The sequence below is a fragment of the Heptranchias perlo genome, chromosome 25 (assembly GCF_035084215.1).
Source record: "Heptranchias perlo isolate sHepPer1 chromosome 25, sHepPer1.hap1, whole genome shotgun sequence".
Lineage (NCBI taxonomy): Eukaryota > Metazoa > Chordata > Chondrichthyes > Hexanchiformes > Hexanchidae > Heptranchias > Heptranchias perlo.
Genome location: NC_090349.1, coordinates 44,405,300 through 44,431,537, shown reverse-complemented (window position 1 = coordinate 44,431,537; position 26,238 = coordinate 44,405,300). Strand labels below are relative to the sequence as shown.

Sequence of the window (26,238 nt, the reverse complement as noted above, 5' to 3'; positions counted from 1 at the left end):
CTGGTGTGTGTGTGTTTTTTTATTTAAAGAACAAGAACAGCCGCCCATTGCGAACCAGCCAAATCTATGCACAGGATGAGAGTGTTATGCATACCCAGCTCTTCACAAGCCATTTTGAGCTTGTGAAGCTTATAGCTGGCAAAAGAAGCCCGCCAATCAAACCTATGTAAGTGTTTTTAAGTATATTGGGAACATAAGAATTGCTGACCAAAAAAGGACCAAGGTCCATCTAGTCCACCTTCTCCCATCCTGGTAGTCACATGATTCAACGATAATGGAGTTGTTGACTAATCACAGCAATCAATCTCAATCAATGAGTCTCCAACACACCCAGACATGAGGTGAGGAAAACCCCCAGTGGTGGAGAGATTTGGGAACCAGAGGTCCAAAGTCACCTATTCCTCCCGAGCCTGTTACACTCACCGCATGCCATGTCTCAAATTACTCATATACTGTATCCCGAAATGTTGATTTATCTATCTAATTTGAATTAATTAATACTAACTGCTTCCACCGCCTCCCTAGGGCGTCTGTTCCATAGATTGGCCATTCGTTCACTGAAATAATGTTTCCGCAGATTAGTTTTGAATGTACCCCCCTTCAGTTGTATTTATATATATATATATATATATATATATGTATGTATATATTTATTTATGTATACATATGTATATATGTAAACATGTTGTATTCTGCAGGCGTTGTATAAAAATGCTCCACCAATGGTTGTAGAACATACTAAAGCCTGAAATTCGGTGTCCTTTTGTATAGGCTATGGTCCATTACCGATATTTCAGTTCAGGAGGTAACCCACCAGATTTTGTTGCAGAATGAAAGCCCTTTTAAATAAGGTGGCGACAGAAAAAAATGAAGTTGCAGATTTGAAAATGCAAGGCAGGTCATTCAGCATCTGAAAGAAAAAGTATTAAGAATTTGGGTCCCTCCATCTGAACTTCCCAGCAAACAAATTTAGTTTCATGTCCGTGTAACTGTTTTAATCATCGCTGCTATACTTGGAATGTCTTCGAAGGACATAGAAAATTGTCAGCTCTGTTGGCAGCACTCTCGCCTCTGAATCAGAAGGTTGTGGGTTCAAGCCCCACTCCAGAGACCTTGAGCACATAATCTAGGCTGACGCTCCAATGCAGCACTGAAGGAGTGCTGCAGTGTAGTGGATGCTGTTTTTCGGGTGAGACGTTAAACCGAGGGCCCGTCTGCCCTCTCAGGTGAACGTAAAAGATCCCACAGCCACTATTCAAAGAAGAGCAGGGGAGTTCTCCCCCAGTGTCTTGGCCAATATTTATCCCTCAACCAATATCGCTAAAACAGATTGTCTGATTTATTTCATTGCTGTTTGAGGGATCTTGCTGTGTGCAAATTGGCTGCCGTGTTTCCTACATTACAGCAGTGACTACTCTTCAAAAGTACTTGTTGGCTGTGAAGCGCTTTGGGGCATCCTGAGGTGAAATGCACTATAGAAATGCGAGTTCGTTCTTTTTATTGTATGCCCAAATAGTTCCAATTTCAGCTTGACTGACGCTCAATCTTAACTTGTGTAAATTTGGAAGGATTATGTAGTGTTGACTAAGTGACCACTGTACTAAAAAGAAGCTCTGCTTTGTCAATGAGAAGCAAAACTCTCAGGATGAGACTTGCCTACTGTCTGCCCGTCAGCATCTGCCACACAATGGAGAGATCCTTGGCACAGCCTGTCCCATTTTTCTGCTCCAAGGGCAAGGTAACTAGTGGGAGACAGCACTGGCTGTGGATTTCTAAAGGAAGGAAATAGAAATTATGCTGCAGACTTTTGATTTAAAGGCCAACAATTGCTAAATGTTGTTCCAAAATTTATGACGTGCTTTTGAATTGCCTGTGCTCAGACCATTTGTGTGCTGAAAGGTATTTGAGATGTGATAACAGCATTCAAATCCTTAGGGCAAAAATTACAATCGGCACAGTGTACAATCGCACTGCGTTCCTGTGTGCACTCTTCTTACACATGTGTTAACCCACATTTTAAAATAAGGTAATTTCTGTGTAAAAATAGCACACACAGGAACGTAATGTAAAACATTGGTATGTAAAGTTTGTCAGTCCAAATTTCTATGCTGATGTGACTCGTTTTCTCTGCAGGACCACTGGAATCTTTAATGATTTGCTTTGTTTCCTAGGCTTGGAATGAATCCCTTCCAGAAAAATCCGAAGCACGCATCAGTGTTGGCCGAGAGGTCTGCAAACGTTTATTAGTCTTTTTTTGCTGTTTTGGCTCCTTTTAATTTTTGTTTGGTATACTACAGGAAAGCTGAATAGTGAACAGCATGTGTAACATTTTATTCATTTACTGTTTTAGTGGAATCAACTATGACAAGCCTCTGCCACCAATCCAGGTAGCTTCACTTCGAGCCGAGCGTATAGCGAAAGAGAAAAAGGTTAGTACTTGCATTATAAATATTAGGGCACTTTACTTTCCATTGCATTCGTGAGACAAATAATCATTGTGTAAAAATTATCAAAAGTTAAAAACTTAACTTTTAACCAGCCCTTGGCATCAGTTTTACTCAGAGTGTGAGGTAATGATGTGGATAGTTCTCTGCAGTTTATCAGGCATACTAAAAGTTATCGGAATGCAGATCGCAGGTAGAATTACAAAACCTGCAACAGTTTGTTACGTAGACATTTATGGTATGGTGTTTGAGATGATATTCCTGCAATAAGTGTTGCCTTGTATTTTTAAGTGTAAACATTAACAAGATAATTAAAAAATAGGCATTATCATCATAATTGACCAGTAATTTTTCTTTTGAGTATTTGCAAGATTAGGTTCTACATGGTTTACAGCTTGTCCTAAGTTTGTTTGCTTTGAGACACAAATATTCAGTGTACACTCTAATAACACATTACCATTTTTGTACTAAAAAAATTGAATTGTATAATATGAATTATGTCACAATTAACACTGCAAAGTGGAAACTTTAAGTTAAAAATTTTGAATTATCAGCTTATTTAAATGAAGCGACTTTGCATTAAGAGTAGACTGTGCTTCCAGTGTCAGGTTAACGAATAATCGCAATATCTAGAAACTGGAACTGCACAGCAGTTCACTCAGTATCTGTATAAGAGAAAAAAACAGTTATTACATTTTGTGTTTTTACCTTCCATCTGATCAAGGGTTTAGACCCAAAATGTCATAATCTGTCTTTTCTCTTTACGGATGTTGACTGACCTGCTGTGTATTTCCAACATTGCAGTTTTTTTCCCTCTTATTTCATAACAGCAGTTTGTAGGTTTGCTGAAAACCACTCCTGCAAAAAGCAGGAGCAATACTGGATTGCAATGAAATTTGCTTTCAAATTTTCATATATATATATATATATATATATATATATACACATAATTAATATATATTTTTTAAATGAACATTAAGGCTTTAGCAGAACAACAGAGGGCCCAGCAACTAGCACAGCAGCAACAGCAGCAGCAGCAAGCTCAACAAAATACGCAGACAGCTGTTCAACAACAACAGGGCCCGCAGGGTCAGACTCCAGTGGTTCAACAGTCTCCAGCTGTCGTACAGACTGCTGCATCCACAGTTGCCAATACCACAGTGCTGGTAAGAAGGATTGTTTTCCTCTGCTCCTCTTTCATCGAGGTGGGGTGCGGAGGTGTGGGGTCTGTGTTATCTTACAGCACAGAAGGAAGCCGTTCAGCCCATCGTGCCTGTGCCGACTCTTTGAAAGAGCTATCCAATTAGTCCCACACCCCCTGCTCTTTCCCTATAACCCTGCAAATTTTTCCTGTTGAAGTATATATTCAATTCCCTTTTGGAAAGTTATTATTGAATCTCCCTCCACCACCCTTTCAGGCAGCGCATTCCAGATCATCACAACTCAGTACATAAAAATCTTTTTGTAAAAAGAAGACGAACCCGTGAGTAAGAAATGGAACAAATCGAATTGAGTTGCCAGAGCTCACGGGCCGGAGTTTAGGCACCTCCTTGGTTTAAAGCATTCGTACCTTTTGTTGGAAATGTTTAATTTTGACTGTTCCGTTCACATAAGACCCAGGCATACATTATTGTATAACAAGAAGCAACTTTTTTAAAAATGTGATTGTTGGGGCCTGCAGTTCACAGTGGCACAGCCAGATTTCGGCATTTGTTTTTCTTCTGGGGTGTAAGGATAAACCCAGCAACTACAGGCCAGTCAGTTTAACCTCGGTGGTAGGGAAACTTTTAGAAACGATAATCCGGGACAGAATTAACAGTCACTCGGACAAGTATGGATTAATAAAGGAAAGCTAGCATAGATTTGTTAAAGGCAAGTCGTGTTTCACTAACTTGATAGAGTTTTTTGATGAGATAACAGAGAGGGTTGATGAGGGCAATGCAGTTGATGTTGTGTATCTGGACTTCCAAAAGACATTTGATAAAGTGCCGCATAATAGGCTTGTCATCAAGATTGAAGTCCATGGAATAAAGTGGGCATTGGTAGGATGGATACAAAATTGGCTAAGTGACAGGAAGCAGAGAGTAGTGGTGAACGGTTGTTTTTCGGACTGGAGGGAGGTGTACAGTGGTGTTCCCCAGGAGTCGGTGCTGGGACCACAGCTTTCCTTGATATATATTAATGACTTGGACTTGGGTGTAGAGGGCACAATTTCCAAATTTGCAAATGACACAAAACTTGGAAGTGTAGTGAACAGTGAGGAGGATAGTGATAGACTTCAAGAGGATATAGACAGGCTGGTGGCATGGGCGGACACGTGGCAGATGGAATTTAACGCAGAAAAATGCCAAGTATTACATTTCGGTAGGAAGAACGAGGAAAGGTAATATAAACTAGAGGGCACAATTCTAAAAGGGGTACAGGAACAGAGAGATTTGGGGGTATATGTACACAAATTGTTGAAGGTGGCAGGGCAGGTTGAGAAAGCGGTTAAGAAAGCATACGGGATCCTGGGCTTTATAAATAGAGGCATAGAGTACAAAAGCAAGGTCGCCATGATGAACCTTTATAAAACACTGGTTCGACTACAACTGGAGTATTGTGTCCAGCTCTGGGTACCGCACTTTAGGAAAGATATGAAGGCCTTAGAGAGGGTGCAGAAGAGATTTACTAGAATGATTCCAGGGATGAGGGACTTTAGTTACGTGGATAGACTGGAGAAGCTGGGGTTGTTCTCCTTGGAACAGAGAAGATTGCGAGGAGATTTGATAGAGGTATTCAAAATCAGGAAAGGTCTATACAGAGTAGGTAGAGAGAAACTGTTCCCATTGGCAAAAGGGTCAAGAAGCAGAGGACGTAGATTTAAGGTGATTGACAAAAGAACCAAAGTGACATGAGGAAAAACTTTTTTACACAGCGAGTGGTTATGATCTGGATTGCACTACCTGAGGGGGTGGAGGCAGATTCAGTGGTGGCTTTCAAAGGAGAAGAGGATAAGTACTTGAAAGGAAAAAATTTGCAGGGCTACAGGGATAGGGCGGGGGAGTGGTGGGACTAGCTGGATTGCTCTTGCATAGAGTCGGCATGGACTTGATGGGCTGAATGGCTTCCATCCGTGCTGTAACCTTTCTATGATTCTTGAGACTTTTGATTTAACAGGAAAAATTTGTGTTACTCAGTCTTTTGATTTGGAGGGGGGCATGCGGGTTGAATTGCGATTTGAAGTTCCAAATATCATTAGGATTTGGCCCCATTATCTATACGTATTATTTCCTTTGTAAATGTTTCTGGTATGTTTTCAGACCACATTTACTTTAACAACAATAAAAACTTGCATTTATATAGCGCCTTTAACGTAGTAAAATGTCCCAAGGCGCTTCACAGGGGCGTTATCAAACAAAATTTGACACCGAGCCACATAAGGAGATATCAGGACAGGCGACCAAAAGCTTGGTCAAAGAGGTAGGTTTTAAGGAGGGTCATAAAGCAGGAGAGAGAGGTAGAGAGGTTTAGGGAGGGAATTCCAGCGCCTAGGCACGGCTGCCAATGGTATAACTCATTTAGTGCATTTGAGTGTAATGGTGAATGCTGTTATATTAGTAGAAATCTTTGTGGGTTTTTTTACTCTAAGCTTAAGTAATGCTTCTTTAAAGTTAGTTTTCATTTCTGTTTTGAAGCAGGCTGGAGCTATTAAAACAGCAGCTGGTACAACAAACATTCAGACTGGTAAGTAATTGCTTCATAAAGGTTTTATTAGAGCGGGCCCAGCACAGCTCTTCCTGCTTGCATTCATGTCGAATCTCTCCTTTTTAGCCACTGTGGCCGGCAATGTCATTGTGAACACGGCAGCAGGAGTACAACAGAGTACGTTTCAGCCTATTAACAAACGCCTCACTCAGCAAGTTATCCCTGGAACTCTCACAGTAAGTGCTTCAATACGTATAGCTGTTCCAACACTATAATTACATTTTAATAATTTGAGTTTGAAGGTTCTTTGTAATGGTGGGAACAAATGCATCAAATTTACTAAAATACAGTGCAGAAAATTTTATATATATATATATATATCTCATGTATATCAAATGAGGGGAGTAGGGAAAAACCGGGGAACTACAGGCCAGTGAGCCTAACATCAGTGGTAGGAAAATTATTGGAAAAAATTCTGAAGGACAAAATTAGTCTCCACTTGGAGAAGCAAGGATTAATCAGGGATAGTCAACATAGCTTTGTCAAGGGAAGATCATGTCTGACTAATTTGATTGAATTTTTTGAGGGGGTGACTAGGCGCGTGGATGAGGGTAACGCAGTGGATGTGGTATACATGGATTTCAGTAAGGCCTTCGATAAAGTCCCGCACAGGAGACTGGTCAAGAAGGTACGAGCCCATGGAATCCAGGGTGCCTTGGCACTTTGGATACAAAACTGGCTTAGTGGCAGAAGGCAGAGGGTGATGGTCGAAGGTTGTTTTTGTGACTGGAAGCCTGTGGCCAGTGGGGTACCACAGGGATCTGTGCTGGGGCCCTTGCTGTTTGTGGTCTACATTAATGACTTGGATATGAATGTAAAAGGTATGATCAGTAAGTTCGCTGATGATACAAAAATTGGTAGGGTGGTAAATAGCGAGGAGGATAGCCTCAGTCTGCAGGACGATATAGATGGGTTGGTCAGATGGGCGGAACAGTGGCAAATGGAATTTAACCCGGAAAAGTGCGAGGTGATGCACTTTGGAGGGACTAACAAGACAAGGGAATATACAATGAATGGGAAGACCCTAGGCAAGACAGAGGGTCAGAGGGATCTTGGTGTGCAAGTTCACAGATCCCTGAAGGCAGTGGAACAGGTAGATAAGGTGGTAAAGAAGGCATATGGGATACTTGCCTTTATTAGCCGAGGCATAGAATATAAGAGCAAGGAGGTTATGATGGAGCTGTATAAAACACTGGTTAGGCCACAGCTGGAGTACTGTGTGCAGTTCTGGTCGCCGCACTACAGGAAGGATGTGATCGCTTTGGAGAGGGTGCAGAGGAGATTCACCAGGATGTTACCAGGGCTGGAGCGCTTCAGCTATGAAGAGAGACTGGGAAGATTGGGTTTGTTTTCCTTGGAGCAGAGGAGGCTGAGGGGGGACATGATTGAGGTGTACAAAATTATGAGGGGCATAGATAGGATGGATACTAAGGAGCTTTTTCCCTTCGTTGAGGGTTCTATAACAAGGGGGCATAGATTCAAGGTAAAAGGCGGGAGGTTTAGAGGGGATTTGAGAAAGAACTTTTTCACCCAGAGGGTGGTTGGAGTCTGGAACTCACTGCCTGAGAGGGTTGTGGAGGCAGGAACCCTCACAACATTCAAGAAGCATTTGGATGAGCACTTGAAATGCCATAGCATACAAGGCTACGGACCAAATGCTGGAATATGGGATTAGATTAGACTGGGCTTGATGGCCGGCGCGGACACGATGGGCCGAAGGGCCTCTATCCGTGCTGTATAACTCTATGACTATGACTCTATATCTATATAATATATTAAACAGCTTGGGTGTCGCGGCACTTCCTATAAGTGTCGCACTTACTTCCTGTAACACTTTCCCCATCACATTTTGTTGGTAACACCCGTATTAATATAAAATGGCATATCCTTCAGCTCACCATGAGCAATGCTAGTTTTTTTTTTTATTCGTTCATGGGATGTGGGCGTCGCTGGCATTATTGCCCATCCCTAATTGCCCTTGAGAAGGTGGTGGTGAGCCGCCTTCTTGAACCGCTGCAGTCCGTGTGGTGAAGGTTCTCCCACAGTGCTGTTAGGAAGGGAGTTCCAGGATTTTGACCCAGCGACTATGAAGGAACGGCGATATATTTCCCAGTCGGGATGGTGTGTGACTTGGAGGGGAACGTGCAGGTGGTGGTGTTCCCATGTGCTGCTGTCCTTATGCTTCTAGGTGGTAGTGGTCGCGTGTTTGGGAGGTGCTGTCGAAGAAGCCTTGGCGAGTTGCTGCAGTGCATCCTGTGGATGGTGTACACTGCAGCCACTGTACGCCGGTGGTGAAGGGAGTGAATGTTTAGGGTGGTGGATGGGGTGCCAATCAAGCGGGCTGCTTTGTCCCGGATGGTGTCGAGCTTCTTGAGTATTGTTGGAGCTGCACTCATCCAGGCAAGTGGAGAGTATTCCATCACACTCCTGACTTGTGCCTTGTGGATGGTGGAAAGGCTTTGGGGAGTCAGGAGGTGAGTCACTCGCCGCAGAATACCCAGCCTCTGACCTGCTCTCGTAGCCACAGTATTTATATGGCTGGTCCAGTTAAGTTTCTGGTCAATGGTGACCCCCCAGGATGTTGATGTTGGGGTTTTCGGCGATGGTAATGCCGTTGAATGTCAAGGGGAGGTGGTTAGACTCTTTCTTGTTGGAGATGGTCATTGCCTGGCACTTGTCTGGCGTGAATGTTACTTGCCAGTTATCAGCCCAAGCCTGAATGTTGTCCTGGTTTTGCTGCATGCAGGCTCGGACTGCTTCATTATCTGAGGGGTTGTGTAGTGTATGAATTCTTGCATCTCGCCTGCACTTCCTGTAAGCATCACACTTCCTACCACACTTCACCATATCCCCTGACTCACTAAGCAATGCCATGGGAGACTCCACCCATCACTGAAGAGGAGGTAAAAGAGACAGAAAAAGGTTAAGAAGGAAGGTGAAATGATGAGAGAAACAAAAGAGGAAAGAGAAGCAAAAGAGAGCAAGGATACAAATGGGGGAGGGAAAGAGAGAGAAGGGAAGTAGGGGAGCATAGCAGTGTATGAGAAACAGAAAGAAGATAACACGCACATAGGAATTGCTGGACGAGAAAAGACCAAGGTCCGTCTAGTTCACCTTCTACCATCCTGGTAGTCGCTGATACAACGATAATGGAGTTGTTGACTAAACATGGAAATCGATCTCTATCAATTACTCTACAAAAGACCCAAACATAGAATCATAGAATGATACTGCACAGAAGGAGGCCATTCGGCCCATTGTACCTGTGTTATCCATGAGGCAAGGAAAACCCCCAGTGGTGGAGAACTTTGGGAATCATGGGTCCAAAGTCACCTGTTGCTCCCGAGCCTGTTACACTCTCCATATGTCATGTCTCAAATTACTCACATACCGTATCCCCAAAATGTTATTTTTTGAAAGAAATGTTGGCACACAGCTGACAAATGCAGTGACAGCAGACCGAATTTAAAAACCAGCTGCACGCCCCGGGTCCTGATCTTGAAATTTCGGCCTTGAAATTACGCTGTGGGATACTAACGTACAAGAGCTCGAGATCTTTCTCTGAATTCCTCTCTGCTGTTTTAGTGGAGTTGTTAACACATTTAATTGGGGTTAATTTTAACTTTGGCCAACTGCAAAACGGGCAATATCGATTGACTGCCTGTTATACACCTCTCCTGATTTCCAGAAAATAGGGTGAGCTGTGGGGCAGCCGATCCAATAACGACTGTTTCACACTATCACCAAAGGTTTAAAATTACCCCCAATGTCTCTGCTAGTTTTAATGCTAGTATCCTATGGTATAATTTCAAGGCCTGTTGTCTTTAAAGTGACCCATATGAAGAACTGATGTAAAGACACATGTCTGTGTTTGTTTTGTAAAGATTACTATCAGTGTAACTGGAAATTAAGGTTCCTCACGTAAATCTGGTGTTCACTATAAGTACATAAAACCTTTCAAACATAGGCAGATCAAATTGGCCTTCTTCCCCCTCACAGTGACGGCCCTTCCTGTATGTATTGGATTTTTAATTCACTTACGAAACTGTTCTGGAAGGAATGCTGCAGGAAAGGTTCACAGGCTTTCTCCCCTGAGTTCGGAGGTACTTGGATCTGTTTATTTTCAGAATGCAGCAGCAATCTGAATAATGTATGATGATAGACTGCTGGATCCCGAATCCTGCAGTTGAGGGACTGATTACTGCCTTGCAGCAAAATGTTATCAAGGCCGGATAGTGCTCTCCCAGTAGGCAGTGCTTTGAGACTTTGGAGCTCGGTGCAGCTCGCTAATAAAGGTCAGCGTTTATCAGGACTGACATTACTCCAAACCTTATATTTCAGTACTTTGTAAAAGAAAGCTATGAACCGTGGCAGCTTTCTGAACCCAAAAATCCAGGTTGTATTTCTGTTGTCTCAGAAACGCTTTGTCTAAATAATATACGTGGCGGGGGGCGCTGCGATGGGGGTGGTGTGACTGGCATGCAGTGGGCGTGGGGATAGTATTTTGCATTAACATCTCTGATCTGACTTCAGTCTGCAGGGGTTACAACAGCCCAGGTCGTACATGCTCAGCAGCGAACAGTAGCCACATCTTCTGCCACCACAGAAGTCGTAGCCATAGCAACCAACCAGGGTGTCCGAGCTGCAATGGCCCCAGTGACAGCCACGGCAGCAGCAGTCGTGTCTACCAATCTGACGCCAGTGCAGTCCCAGACTCGGTCCTTGGTAACACAAGTCACCCCAGGTAGGGCATGCTAGGAATTGACCATTGTATTATCGAATATTATAACGTCCTCCGTATATGTGTAAAATAAATCCTGGTCTATCACAGCCCGATCAACCTATCCGTGCTCTTCTCAGTAATTCCCAGTGTCTGTTAAAGGTGCATCATATATTATCTTAACCTTGAACTGTCATCTAGTCTAGAAGTTGTTCTGCCAATTGGTGTCATTGCTGGATCAATAAGCAGAGTTGAGTTAAGTGCAGGGAAAGTATTTTCGAACAAACTGTGAGATGTGGTGAGTGTGGAGGCACTATAGTCCTTAAATCAAAACCTGACAGGTTCCGGAGGGGTTGTTCCCAATTATGGAAGGTGGGGCTGGGGACAATATGGTCCTGGTTGGTTGAGATCGGATTAATCTTGGGACAGCTGCAGTTTCCCAAAGCTTGCTCAATTACCTTCGGGGTCCCGAGAGGCGATTTTCCCCCAGAGTTTTTCCTGAATTGACTGAAGGTTTTTTTCCCCTTTTTTGTGCCTCTCAAGAGAAAACACTGGTAGGGGCTGGGTGGTCTAATGGATATGGGGTGAGAGTTTTGGGCCTAATGGTCTTTTACATGGGATTATGTAGAATGTACAGCGCAGAAACAGGCCGTTCGGCCCAACTAGTCCATGCCGGTGTTTATGCTGCACACGAGCCTTCTCCCACCCCCTCTTCATCTAACCCCATCGGCATAACCTTCTAACTTTTCTGGGCCGCCTTTTCGTAGAAATATTGAGAATATTGAAGCTTTCCATCACACCTGATCCGTGGTGCTCTATGCATTTAGGGTTGGCCACAGATGCCTCCTTACAACACTGACTAATGCTAATGGCTTGCCTTTAGCTGGAGAAGAGTCAATTAATGTCCAATCTCTCAAAATTTTATGGTGGTCATGAATGTCTGCTAGGAAATTGCCCAGCCATTATTGAAGGGGGTGTATATTAATAATTCATCCTACATTGATTAACTTCTGGGAAACTCTTCAAGGTGGAGATTGGATCCATTTAATTAATAAAAAACACCATATATTATAGAAATTATTCCACTTCCTTTTGAAAGCAAGAAATGTGGTCTAGGTGTTTGCAATGTTGATTAAAGCGTGATTTAGTATCGGAACTGACACTTGAGCTTTATACATTTTTTTTTCTCCTCTTAACTTTATTCTAATGACGATAAATAAAACTCTGGCTGTCAGAGTGTTCGTCATCAGCCTGTCTTGACGGTTGCATTTGTTTTATGGGTTTTATCCTCAGCTACAGGCATTCAGCTGACTACTGGAAAACCCATCTCCCAGGCACAGATTCAGCTCTTCAGACAGCCGCAGACCGCTCCAGTGCAGGTCCAACAAATCCAGCCCCAGTCTCAAACCTCGGCCCAACTGAAGACAGTCCAGAAACTGCCGGTAAGATTAAATTCGCAGCTGTTGTTCGTAACAATTATCGTTACTCGTACTGTAATTGCTTCACTCACCTCCCGTCCTGCCCCAACGAGTTATGCGCGTGTTTGGTTGTCAGTTGAAACGCTGCAAAAACCAAAGTATGTTGCTGTTACACGTCAATGCACACTTGGAAAAGCAAAGCTTTGGGTTAAATCTTCCAGCACAAACTTTCACGTTACGTACCATTTTCATTTTTATGTTTACTTCGATTGCTATTAGGCCTTGAAATTATACTGTTGCTGTGGGATCCTAGAGTACAAATACTTAACACAGTCATCTGAAATCTCTGTTTTCGTGCAGACTTTAAGCCATTTATTTGAAGTGGGTTAACATCTGTGCTAAAATATTAGAGGAAGGGATTGCAGATGAACACATTTGAGCATTTGTGCACCAGTATTCAGCCGTGGCTCAGTGGGTAGCACTCTCGCCCCTGAGCCAGAAGGTCATGGATTCAAGTCCCACTCCAGAGACTTGAGCACATAATCCAGGCTGACACTCCCAGTGCTGCACTGTCAGGGGTGCCGTCTCTTGGGTGGACGTAAAAGATCCCATGGCACTATTTCAAAGAAGGGCAGGGGATTTCTCCCTGGTATCAAGGCCAATATTTATCCCTCAACCAACATCAGAAACATGATCTGGTCATTATTACATTGCTGTTTGCGGGACCTTGTGTGCAAATTGTCTGCCGTGTTTCCTACATTATGACAGTGACTACACTGCAGAAGTACATAATTGGCTGTAAAGCGCTGTGGGACGTTCTGAGGCGCGATATAAATGCAAGTTCTTAGTTTATTCCACGGTGTCCTTTCAGGACCTTAGATAATCTCTTGTATTATTTCCAATGCATGTAAATTTTTGTGTGCATCTTACATTTTAAGTTACAAATACCTGCAACAGCCAGAAATGCCTCTAATACCAAGCTATTTTAAGCTAGAGACACCCAAGTGAGTTACGTTTCTTGTGTCACTCGCATTACATGCCACGGATTTGAATTCCTCATTGTTCAGTAGGATGCAATGATAGAATAATAGAAGTTTCTGACTGTGTTGGTTAAGTTGGTACAATTCAAAAACCGCTTTTTTTTTTCCCCCCCGTTAGGAACAGTTAATAAAATTGAAACAGAAACAACAGCAGCAGCAGCAGCAGCAACAGCAGCTGGCACAGGTGACGCAAAGGAGCGCTGTCCTCACTGGTGCCGTGACCAGTCTTCCAGTCACCCGCATTGTAAGTTGTGCCCATATTACAAATTTGCAATCCCTATGTCAAAGTTTACATATCAAAGTTTGCAAATGTTACATATCAAAGTTTGCAGATGATACAAAGATGGGAGGGAAAGTAGAGAGTGAGGAGGACATAAAAAACCTACAGGGGGATATAGACAGGCTGGGTGAGTGGGCGGAGATTTGGCAGATGCAATACAATATTGGAAAATGTGAGGTTATGCACTTTGGCAGGAAAAATCAGAGAGCAAGTTATTATCTTAATGGCAAGAAACTGGAAAGTACTGCAGTACAAAGGGATCTGGGGGTCCTAGTGCAAGAAAATCAAAAAGTTAGTATGCAGGTGCAGCAGGTGATCAAGAAGGCCAACGGAATGTTGGCTTTTATTACTAGGGGGATAGAATATAAAAACAGGGAGGTATTGCTGCAGTTATATAAGGTATTGGTGAGACCGCACCTGGAATACTGCATACAGTTTTGGTGTCCATACTTAAGAAAAGACATACTTGCTCTCGAGGCGGTACAAAGAAGGTTCACTCGGTTAATCCCGGGGATGAGGGGGCGGACATATGAGGAGAGGTTGAGTAGATTGGGACTCTACTCATTGGAGTTCGGAAGAATGAGAGGCGATCTTATTGAAACATATAAGATTGTGAAGGAGCTTGATCAGGTGGATGCGGTAAGGATGTTCCCAAGGATGGGTGAAACTAGAACTAGGGGGCATAATCTTAGAATAAGGGGCTGCTCTTTCAAAACTGAGATGAGGAGAAACTTCTTCACTCAGAGGGTAGTAGGTCTGTGGAATTTGCTGCCCCAGGAAGCTGTGGAAGCTACATCATTAAATAAATTTGAAACAGAAATAGACAGTTTCCTAGAAGTAAAGGGAATTAGGGGTTACGGGGAGCGGGCAGGAAATTGGACATGAATTTAAATTTGAGGTTAGGATCAGATCAGCCATGATCTTATTGAATGGCAGAGCAGGCTCGAGGGTCCGATTGGCCTACTCCTGCTCCTATTTCTTATGTTCTTATGTTCTATGTGAGTACAAGGCCTGTAGTTCATTGCGCACCCACACCATGGCAGTGTGGGTGCGCAATGTAGAGCTGCATGCGCCATGGCAGTGTGGGTGCGCATCGTAGAGCTGCATGCGTCATCTTGATAAGTCCATTTTCATCAGCACTACCACTGGACTGAAGTTAAAGAAAACAATTTTGTATGTAAATGCATGTTTGTGATGAGAAATACATCCAGCGTGTGTCACACTTTGTGTCACACTCGAATTTCACACTCATGAAATAGCAGCAAGTCGGTATTGAGGCTGGGAACTTAACTAACGATCGAGTAACTAACAGGTATGAAAATATTAATCAAAAATGGGCAGTCAGCAAGCCAGTGAAATAAATACCGTCCTTGCACCCAGCCTCTTGCTCACTCTCAGCTGAGGGCTTAGCATAGAAGTAAGGTTTCTAACATGAAAGTCAACAAATTTCACCAGAAAGGAATGAACTTACCTTTACAGCTGCCTTTCTCTACTTACAAAATCAGTGCGCTCCCAACTCCCAAAACACATATTAAGGCTGCAGCCCTTCTGAATCTAATGAACACAAACTTTCTAGAGCTGGAGTGCAGTGTGGGTTGCATATTGCATCCGATTGTTTAATGATTGCCGGCAAGGTTGGTCATTGGCCGACCTCAATCAACACTTGCTGCATTCTCGTTGTGCACCTCTCAAACTTCTTTCAGTGGCCATGTGCACCCCCTCTGCCACCTCCCCATGCCAGCACCTCCCTGTCACTACAGCATAACCACCAACTTAGCATGAGCAATGCCAGAGGAGGTCGGCTTTCCTAATATTGAAAAGAGTACAATTGCACATTTCCTGTCTCAATGTGTCGCATTTTGATGTCACAATTTTTGATTGGTTCGAATCATAGAAAGGTTACAGCACGGAAGGAGGCCATTCAGCCCATCAAGTCCGTGCCGGCTCTATGCAAGAGCAATCCAGCTAGTCCCGCTCCCTTGCTCTATCCCTGTAGCCCTGGAAATTTTTTTCCTTTCAAGTACATATCCATTTTCCTTTTGAAGGCCATGATTGAATCGGCCTCCGCCACCCCCTCGGGCAGTGCATTCCAGATCCTAACCACTCGCTGTGTAAAAAGAAAAAAGGTTTTTCCTCATGTCACCTTTGGTTCTTTTGCCAGTCACCTTAAATCTATGTCCTCTGGTTCTTGACCCTTCCGCCAATGGGAACAGTTTCTCTCTATCTACTCTGTCTAGACCTTTCGTGATTTTGAATACATCTATCAAATCTCCTCGCAACCGTCTCTGTTCCAAGGAGAACAACCCCAGCTTCTCCAGTCTATCCACGTAACTAAAGTCCCTCATCCCTGGGATCATTCTAGTAAATCCCTTCTGCACCCTCTCTAATGCCTTCATATCTTTCCTAAAGTGCGGTGCCCAGAACTGGACACAATACTCCAGTTGTGGTCGAACCAGTGTTTTATAAAGGTTCATCATGACTTCCATACTTCTATACTCTGTGTCTCTATTTGTAAAGCCCAGGATCCCATATGTTTTTTTAACCGCTTTCTCAACATGCTCTGCCACCTTCAACGATTTGTGCACATAAACCCCCAGATCTCTCTGTTCCTGTATCCCTTTTAGAATTGTGCCCATTAGTTTATATTGCCTCTCCTCATTCTTCCTACCGAAATGTATCTCTTCGCATTTTTCTGTGCTAAATTTCATCTGCCACGTGTCCGCCCATTCCACCAGCCTGTCTATATCCTCTTGAAGTCTATCACTATCCTCCCCACTGTTCACTACACTTCCAAGTTTTATGTCATCTGCAGATTTTGAAATTGTGCCCTGTACACCCAAGTCTAAGTCATTAGTATATAATCAAGAAAAGCAGTGGTCCCTGAATGAATAACAAATCAGAACTTTGCAATTAAGTTGTGAGGATAATCTGCAATTAATTTAACAAAAATGTACTAATCAAGTCACTTAAAATATTGTTTTAAAATCCTTTCATCCACCACCTTTGTTTGTACAACTTGCTTTTAAAAATAAGTTTTATTAACATAATGTCAAAAATTACATAATTTACATAAAGGTTTTTTTTCTATGTTTGAGTTGTTTGGTGACATCATCAGTTCCCTGCTCACAATCTCTCTCTGGTTTTATTAAAGTAAATGGTAATCCATTCAGTTAGCTTGTTATTTTCCTTATTATTCTCTATTAGATATATGATAACATTTATCAAACTTGTGTTAACATGCCATATTAGTGATGTACCGTACAGAGGCTGTGATAATGCCTTGTTTAAAGTCATGATGTGGAGATGCCGGTGATGGACTGGGGTTGACAATTGTAAACAATTTTACAACACCAAGTTATAGTCCAGCAATTTTATTTTAAATTCACAAGCTTTCGGAGGCTTCCTCCTTCGTCAGGTGAACGATGTGAAAATGAAATCCTCGAAATGAAATCGCATTTATAATTCACAGAACAATGCTTGGTGATTACAGACAGTTTTTTCAACTGCCCATTGCCAAGGCAATCAGTGACCTTCGGGTAAGCGTACTCCAAGGCGGCCCTCGAGACACACGACAACGCAAAATCGTCGAGCAGAAATTGATAGCCAAGTTCCGCACCCATGAGGACGGCCTCAACCGGGATCTTGGGCTCATGTCATGCTACACGCCACCCCACCAGCGAACAAATGTTATCTGTTTCTGTTATCTAATTTCTGCTCGACGATTTTGCGTTGTCGTGTGTCTCGAGGGCCGCCTTGGAGTACGCTTACCCGAAGGTCGGTGGAAGATCACTGATTGCCTTGGCAACGGGCAGTTGAAAAAACTGTCTGTAATCACCAAGCATTGTTCTGTGAATTATAAATGCAATTTCATTTCGAGGATTTCATTTTCACATCGTTCACCTGACGAAGGAGGAAGCCTCCGAAAGCTTGTGAATTTAAAATAAAATTGCTGGACTATAACTTGGTGTTGTAAAATTGTTTACAATTGTTTAAAGTCAGTAAAGTAAGTCCCGACATCAGTGTGTACAATATTATTGCTTGGGAAATCGCACAGGATCAGATTAGTTAGATGGGAAGTAAACGTAAATTTAAAATAATAAAAAGAGTGAAGAGCAAGACAAAAAGGGAGAAAATATCAATTGAAGACATTTAAAGTGCTTATAAAGGGTGCTTTTTGTAATATCGGGTTAATATAATATTAAGTGTTTATGTAAGTTTATTTTATGGATTAATCTTATAGTATTAAGCTACTTCTGATATGCCTGTGTTTGTTTCAGCATCACAGTATGTGAGCTGAGAGCTTAATGCTAGAACAGAGAGGAGAATTTCACAGGAGCTGCAGTCACAGGGTTAATGTCACCATTGTAACTTTATTTTTAAAAAAAATTATACACATTATATACAGTGTAATGTCTGTCCCTTGGAGCTCAGTGTTATTGAAGACTGCTTGTCTTTTATTTTGAAATGTATATTTTTTGAAATGTTCCCCCTAGGCCAGAGTTTCTACGTCACAGCTTCAAGCTCAGGGGCAGATTCAGACGCAGCCAGCTCAGACTGCCCAAGTTACCCTCACCAAACCACCGGTTGTGTCTGTCCCTACAGCGGTCGTGTCCTCGGGCGTAACGGCGCTTCCCGTTACTGTCGCTGGAATTAGCGTGGCTATTGGTCAGCCCCAGAAAGGATCGGCAGGTAATTGGCAACTATTCTTATGAATTGAAAGGCATTTCAGTTTCAACTTGTTTCATGAAAAAATTGAGTTCAGTTGTTTAGATTGGTGGCGGTAGACATTAGGAACTCTCTTCCCCCAAAAGGCTGTGGATGTTGGAACAATTGGAGCTTTCAAGACTGAGATCGATAGATTTTGGTTGGGTGAGGGTATCAAGGGACATGGAGCAAAGGCGGATAAATGGAGTTGAGGTACAGATCAGTTATGATCTAATTGAATGGCAGAACAGACTCGAGGGGCTGAATGGCCTACTCCTGTTCCTAGATTATGTTAGAACTGATTACCCAAATGCTTAAACTCAGGCTTCCTGTGGAAATGTTCACTGAAGGGTGTCGTGGCTGGGTTTGAACTCCTGAAGTGATGTGTCGACAAAAGATTGGCCTTTAAAACCGTACTTAAATAGGGAGAGTACTTTGGGTCCGAGTGTTGTGACTTACATCAAGCCCCACTCCAGCACATAATGCCGGCTGACTGAGGGATTGCTGCTCCTGCTGTGGTCACTGTCTATGCTGCCATGGTGCTCAGCCTCGCCTTCCTCCCGAGTAACAAAGACCCCTATCTCCCCTCCCCATTGCTGCCAAACCTCGATCTCCCCACCCCCGTTCCTCCGGTGCTGCCAAACCCTTCCCAGTGCCACAGATCACTGCCCCATCACATCTTTGTCACACTCCAGCTCCCGAACTCCCCCTTCTCCGAGTACTACCAACGACTCTTCTACAGCTTGTAAACTTCAACTCCCAGTGCTTTCAGACACCTCTTCCCTTTCCTCTCCCCACACAGTACTGACAGATACCGCACCCTAGCCTCCTCCACCCCTGATTAAACTGGGGCAACTGTGGCTCCCCAGCCCCAGACCCAGAGGCCGTTCAGACTCCCATTCCTCACTAGTATCTCCAGGCTCTGCACCCCTCCGAGCCCGAGATTGCAGCCCCCGCTTTCTCTCACCTGTATTTAAGGAATTAGCATTGTAAACAGTAGTTATTGCCACCACCTCCTGCGTGATCCCAACCCTGCACGTGTTGCCTTATTGTGTGACTTAGACTTTTTAAAAAGGTAAGAGGCAGAAATTGAGTTGATAGTTCGAGGTAGTAATCCGTTATTTTTATGAAAATTAATAAAGCTAAATGATGTTCTGTTGCCAGTTGATGTAAGTGCTGTGTTCAGTGCCATTTCAGGTCTGCAAATGTCCCCTGATTTTTAACCTAGAATCTGACTCTCTGCAGGAGGGCAGACAGTGGTGAAGACTGCCATACCACCGCACTTTTCACAAATGCAAGTACAGCAACTTCTGAAACTCAAACAGCAGCAGCAGCAACAGCAGAAAGCAGGCCAGTCCCAGGTTGCACAGAGTCAATCAGCCGTGCAGGCTGCAGGAATCACTGCGCAGCAGAAGGTACGATTGCTAGCCTTTAATACCTTCACTGAGATGTTCTAAAACTGTTACTGGGTTGGGGGGGGCTGGAGGGAGGACAGACTCCCTTATAGCTTCTGGTCATTTACCTTCCTTTAGGCCCCCCCCCCCCCCCCCCGCACTCAGTAATTTTCCGAGTTTACACCATCAGCAAATCGTGCCTGTGATTTTCCCCATGCGTGTCTGGCGGCCAGTAACACAAGCTCAGGACTTACAGCTCTGCGATGCCGGTGGCGCAGCAAGTTTATCACTGAGCGGGGACGCCCCTCGTTCCACCCCTGGTCTTTGGTGCGTTAGCTGATCTCAGCTGCAGTGGGCCGGGGAATGAGATGTTCAGCCAGGGCTCCTACTCGTGAAAGATGTCCCACGGCGCCTGTGAGGATGTCCAGTGTATCTGGACCAGGCTGGATACCCCGGGTGGCCTGCCAAAGCTCACTTGTCGAGGTCGATGCACGATAATGGCTACTGGGGGGAGTACCTTCCACCCAAGGGGTCAGCGCCTTCTGATGAGGAGGGGAGAAAAAAATCAGTGAGGAAAAGAGATGTTCACTGCACATTAAAACTCAAGCAACAATAGTGCGCGTGCTGGAAATCTGAAGTAAAAACAGAAAATGCTGGAAACACTCAGCAGGTCAGGCAGCATCTGTGTAAAGAGAATCAGAATTAACGTTTCAGGATGGTGACCTTTCATCAGATTGTAAGGTCATCGACCTGAAACGTTAACCCAGGGTTTCTCTTTCCACGGACGCTGAGTGCTTCCAACATTTTCCGCTCTTATTCCACTTTACGTTGCTGTAGGTCAAGGTTTTGAGTATGTGGGAGGGGGAGGGCGTGTCTTCTCCGAGCCAGGTCATCAAACAGAGCTTCTCGTTTTGTTTCTGGTGGAGAAGGGATTGGACTTACGGAAGACTAGAACCGTATCTCATTTAGCATCAGCTGTAAGACGCCGGGAGGGGCGGTGCTGAGGTTTGGCCTCAGGCTGCAGGAGGATGGCTAGAGGTGTGCTGGGTGGGGAAAAAATATCTTCTGATGTGCATTTGTTATTTGCATTCCACTTCAGATAACCCAGCAGGTTACAGTGCAATCGCAACAGCAGCAACAGCAACAGAAAGTCACTTACACCACCACCCAGCTTCAGTCAGGAATGAAGCCACAGTTCTTGAGTGCTCAGACTCAAAAGCAGACAGGAACACAACAGATGCAGGCGCAAATTCAGGTAAAGAACGTAAATGTTACAGTGGGGTAGCGGCTTTGTTACTGGACTGGTTATCCAGAGGCCTGAACTAATAATTCAGGGAATAGGAGTTCAAATCCCACCATGACTGACTGAGAATCTGAATTCAGTTTAGATAATCAGTTAACAAAAATCTGGTCTCAGTAAAAGTGACCGCGAAGCTGTCGGATTGTCGTTAAAAACCCGACTGGTTCACTAATGTTCTTTTGGGGAAGGAAACCTGCCATTCTTACCTGATCTGGGCCTATATGTGACTCCAGTCCCACACCAATGTGGTTGACTCTTAACTGCCCTCTGAAGTGGTCTTGCCAGGTCGTATCTAACTGCTACAGTTCAATATGAAGGCCCACCGCCACCTTCTCAAGGGGCAACCAGGGATGGACAATAAATGCCGGCCTCGCCAGTGACGCCATATCCAGAGAATGATTTTTTTTTAAATGTTTTGACAGCTGTCTCTAGGGGGAGGGTTATATTTCTGGCCCTTTTACCTTTACAAGAAACTGTGTTTATGTGTCAATGTATTTGAAAATCTGAACCAAAGCAACTAGCAAGTAAATAACTCTCAGAATTGCAACCCGTGCCTGGGGTCCCAGCTGATTGCTGCTCACTTTATTACCGCTCACCTCTGAATTGCGGGCAGAGGCCACTAGTCTAAATTACCGCCCCGAAGCTGTGAAAAACTTGAATATTATCTTAACAGGATCTTCACCTCCAGCTGATACCTCCAGCGTGTTCTCCGTACAGTTGTTAAGTAAACAAAGTGGCTTTTAATAGATTAGAATGTTGTAATTTACTCAAGATTGACAACTTTAGCCAGCCCCTCTGTTTTCAGGGTATTGAAAGTACGGCTATGTTTTGTAGCAGGAGTCTGCACCTCTCCCTATACTTCACCCACCTAACCTCATAAAGCAGTGGCGTTTACTTTCACAGATCGCTTTAATGGCCCGTTTACACTACAAAAACGGTTTTGTTTCATGCTGATGCTAGAGCTTCACAGTGTAGATCTGGAGTCTGGGCCTGACTTGTCTCACTGCCTCTTTCCAGAGGCAGATTGGACTTTGGCTCCAGATCTACGCAGCAAAACTGTGTTCTGCCCCAGATTCTGCCTTTTCCTCTTTCTCAACGCCCCCTTAGAGCACAAACGTAATTTGTTAACATTCCTCTTATTTTCTCTTTACATTTTTACATGCCTCCATTAACTTCTAGACTGCAGAAGAAATAATTCTTTAAGTACCTGAAATCATGCATGCTTGGAACAGTGAAGGATGAAAAGGTTAAAATAAACTGCTGTTGTTCAATAGGTCACAAAACTTCCACAAATGGTTCAACAGCAAGCAACTGTGGGGAGTATCCAGCAGATGGTATCAGCAGCCCAGCAGGTACTCTTCACTTCCTCCTACACACCTGGATTCTCTACATGGATGACGCTATCAGACGTTTCACATGTTCTATCTGCTGCTGCTGCTACGTTTCCATGATGTAAAATAAGAAATCTACCTTTGTTTCCTCTATTAGTTTTCCCTCCTGCCTATGTTCGTCTTGCACTTCCAGTTCTGCTTATCTTCTGCATGCCACTCCTTCCACTCCTCTGGTTCCCGTAGTGCATAACCCCTGTCTTTGAGAGACCTGGTGAGTCAGGGAAGGCCTAGGTTTGATTCTCGACCCGCCAGCAATTCCTGTCGTGCTGAGATGGGCTGCTGTTTGGCCCAGAGACCGCCTTTCGCTTTACCACGGGCAAAGTTTGTTCTCCACGTTTTAAAAAATTTCAAGCTGACGAGAGTTCGCCTTTGGAAACATAATTTGCAATGAGTGTTCGAGATCAAGAGGATGCATCTGATGGCAGTGACCTTCACAAGTCAAAGAGACCCCGGACTCGCCTCTCTGGGCAGATGGCCTGCCGACACTCGACGGGAAGTACGGCCATGACCCCGGAAGACCCTGCTGCTTAACAAACCGTACCCAGCATGAGCTCTTGTCTTTAGGATAGGAGAGGACAGGTGAAATGGGGGAGGGAGGAAATGTGTGCAGACTGGAAACCCAAGAAGATCAGGTTTCCTTTTGGTGTCGGATTGTGAACAGGTGGAAGGAGTTGCTAGAGTGACTATAAATTCTCAAAACAGCATAAACTTTCTTTGAGATCAGAACTTCAAAATTTCTCATTTCTGAATGTAAAGTAATCCCATGCCTTTGTTCTTTTTTTTAAAAAAAATTGATCGTGATTGGAAAATGAACTTGGATGATGGCTTTCCACGGACACCTGGCTGACCAAAAATAATCAATCCCATCGATCCAGTTGGATTTTATTGAAACGATTGGTTCTGTAGTTTTCTCATGTCTGGAGGTGTGGGGAAGGCAGACCCATGGCCCCCTCGCTCTGGATTGTGACCCTCGGCATAAAAGTTAGTGAGCAATACCGCTGTGTGCGGACTGGATCTCGACTTGCTGGAAGTTTAATCACAAAGAGCAGCTCCTTTTTTGAGGTCCTGTGCTGCGACTCATCGATTCTCCGGTCATTTGTTGACACGCAGATAAAATATTGAACACTGGACACCTGACTCCTCAAATCTATCCAGATTAAACTCTTTCTGTAAAGAATAAACCAACACTAATAGTGTGCAGCAGAGTTTAGTGCCAGTTAACACGTCTAATTCAGTTTCCCCTTTCTGTTTAGAGTCGGTCAGCCTTAAATGAATTTAAAATCGATTTGCAAATGCTTGAATTTGTTCCAATCAATTGGTAATTGGCCAGTAAACCGCCTTTTTTTTTGATTCCTAAATCTAAACTGTAATGTTGAGCATCATTATTATAGTCATTTGCATCCTTCAGTATCTCAAGTAAGTAATTAGTATTATGCCAGCTTGGCTCAGTGGGTAGCGCACTCACCTCTGTGACTCGGAAGGTTGTGGATTGAAGCCCCACTCCAGGACTTGAGCATATATTCTCGACCGATGTTTCTGTGCAGTACTGAGGGAGTGCTGCACTGTCTTGAGATGCGGTCTTTCAGATGAGACATTAAACCGAGGCCCCGTGTACCTGCTTGAGTGGACGCAAAAGACCACATGGTGCTACCTGAAGAAGAGCAGGGGATTTCTCCCGGTGTCCTGGCCAATATTTACCCCTCAACCAACATCACTAAAAGAGATTATCTGAACATTTCTCATTGCTGTTTGCGGGACCTTGTGCACAAATTGGCTGAGCATCTGCCGACATTACAACAGTGACTACGCGTCAATTAATAATTCATTGACTGCAAGGTGCTTTGGAACAGCCTGAGGACGGGAAAGGTGCTATATAAATGGAAGTTCTTTTCTTATTATCTAAATGAGCCTCTTTATATCGTTTTTTTTGTAGGTCCAGGCACAACCACAGACGTTGACGCTGTCCCAGGCAACTACAGGCCAGCAAGTCCAGGTGATCCCTACATCTGCCACTGCTCAGGTGGTGCAGCAGCAACTTATTCAGCAGCAAGTAGTGACAGCAGCTTCACCCCAGATCCAGATTCCCACCCCACAGAGCCCCGCTCAGCCAGCAGCGACCTCTGAGCCCCAAGGTCAACAGGCAAAGTTGCAAGTGCGAACTGCTGCAATGAGACTGAAAGCCCCGACGAAACCGAACTGAGCTTGTTGAACGAAACGAGAAGCCCACCACTAAAGAATGTGCTTTGCAGCATTAGCTGGACTGTGCTCAGAACAAATTGTACTAAGTATGTTTTCACTCCATTGTGTAATAGCCAATGTATAGGAGAAGCTGACGCCCATAAACTTCACGTATATCATTTAATATTGAATTTTGGTGTTACTGTAACATGTTGATGCACAGCAGAAATTCTGTAAATTTTTTTTTTAAATTTTAAAAAAATAATAATTCTAAGGTTTAACCTTAGTCGTCTTGTACATAGTAATTTCTTCCTGGCACATTTTTAATGTGCCCCCGTATTTGTTAAATTCAGAAAGTGAATGTTATAGGCATGTGTTCAGTATTTGTAAATCCATAATGTAGTTGGATGAATGTTAAGTACTTAACTGTAGGCAAGTATTTTTTTTTCATTACGTGAAAGTTGGAGGGAAGTCGACAGCAATGCCCCTCAGAATAAGTTGTATTTGACATTCCTTATCTAGAAAAAGACACGGATGTTTATTAACAAACTTTTGATACAAGGTTTTGTATTTTTGTTACATTGTTTTCATTGCGCATTCATGGGTTGAGGATTCGTTTTAAAGTGATGTTTATTTTTATTCTGTATGTATATGCACATTAAAAATGCAATCTATGCTACAAAGTTATTTCCTCTAGTTCTTAGTGTACATGTTGTACAGCATTTGTTATGGTTTTGCATAGCACCGTGTTATAACATCCTTAACCCTATCCTTGAAAATGATATATATCCCATTGTGATCGGCAAAAAAAAATGATTAACAGAATTGTATATGAACTTTTTGTTGGTCACTCGGTGGCATTGCCTTTAAACGTTCCTTTGTTGAGCCAGATGTAGATTTTTTTTTAAATAGTTTTGTTACGTATGGTAAACTTGATGAATGGTGATGGATAAAGTTTCAGTGACGGCCCAAGATAACTGAGACCAAAGAGAAAGAGTTTTAAGTTTTCAGCAAACGTGACAGGACCGTTGATATCCAATGATACTGTTTGAAATTACTGTTACACTGTCAAAATATACCATACTGTTAGTTGTATCCATAAACCACTGCTTACTACATTGTAATAAATTAACATATTTGTAAATGCACTACATCCGTTCTTGATAACTCATTTAAAGAATATTCTTGCAATGTTTTTAAACTGTTGAGAGTAATATGCGGTATTGCCTAGGTTTGCAGATTTCTTAGAAAGTCAAAATTAATTTATGAAATTACTTTATTCCCCAAGGTACAGTAGCCACATCAATTAGGAAGGTCACTGGTGTCCTTCTCACATGCCCTCAAAGCACAGCATATGACTTTTCCCATCCTGCAATATTCCCACGTCAACACTGCTGTGTTGCCACTGACACGATTTGTTATGTGGATGATGAGAAACCAAACCTCAACTAGTTTCTCCTGTTGTCTTATTTTTGGCTGAAGTGAATTGTCTTTCTAAAAGTGTTGAATTTTGGTACCTGCTAGGTTTCAGATTTTCTGAGAAAAGTCACCATGGCAAAGCCCAAGTGGTGTGCAGCCCTCTCAGTTGTATCGTAGCCTCATTTTAGTTCTATCAGCGGAAA

General features: G+C 43.4%; 1 protein-coding gene across 7 annotated transcripts in view; it reads left to right on the top strand.

Annotated features, from left to right (window-relative positions):
* The window catches only part of ep400 (E1A binding protein p400), a 130,300-nt gene extending 104,536 nt beyond the window's left edge, over positions 1–25,764 (top strand). For 5 of the 7 annotated variants that reach the window (XM_068006178.1, XM_068006176.1, XM_068006177.1 and 2 more), the window contains 14 exons: positions 30–166; positions 2,172–2,228; positions 2,351–2,429; positions 3,425–3,610; positions 6,122–6,170; positions 6,258–6,367; positions 10,725–10,935; positions 12,205–12,353; positions 13,488–13,613; positions 18,143–18,338; positions 19,599–19,768; positions 20,847–21,002; positions 22,322–22,399; positions 24,372–25,764. In XM_068006178.1, coding sequence (XP_067862279.1) covers positions 30–166; positions 2,172–2,228; positions 2,351–2,429; positions 3,425–3,610; positions 6,122–6,170; positions 6,258–6,367; positions 10,725–10,935; positions 12,205–12,353; positions 13,488–13,613; positions 18,143–18,338; positions 19,599–19,768; positions 20,847–21,002; positions 22,322–22,399; positions 24,372–24,638 — 1,971 coding nt within the window. In that variant the 3' untranslated portion in view covers positions 24,639–25,764. The remainder of the gene's footprint in view (positions 1–29; positions 167–2,171; positions 2,229–2,350; positions 2,430–3,424; positions 3,611–6,121; positions 6,171–6,257; positions 6,368–10,724; positions 10,936–12,204; positions 12,354–13,487; positions 13,614–18,142; positions 18,339–19,598; positions 19,769–20,846; positions 21,003–22,321; positions 22,400–24,371) is intronic. The other 2 variants (XM_068006174.1, XM_068006175.1) reach the window with 2 other exon arrangements.
* Positions 25,765–26,238: the final 474 nt, after the last annotated feature.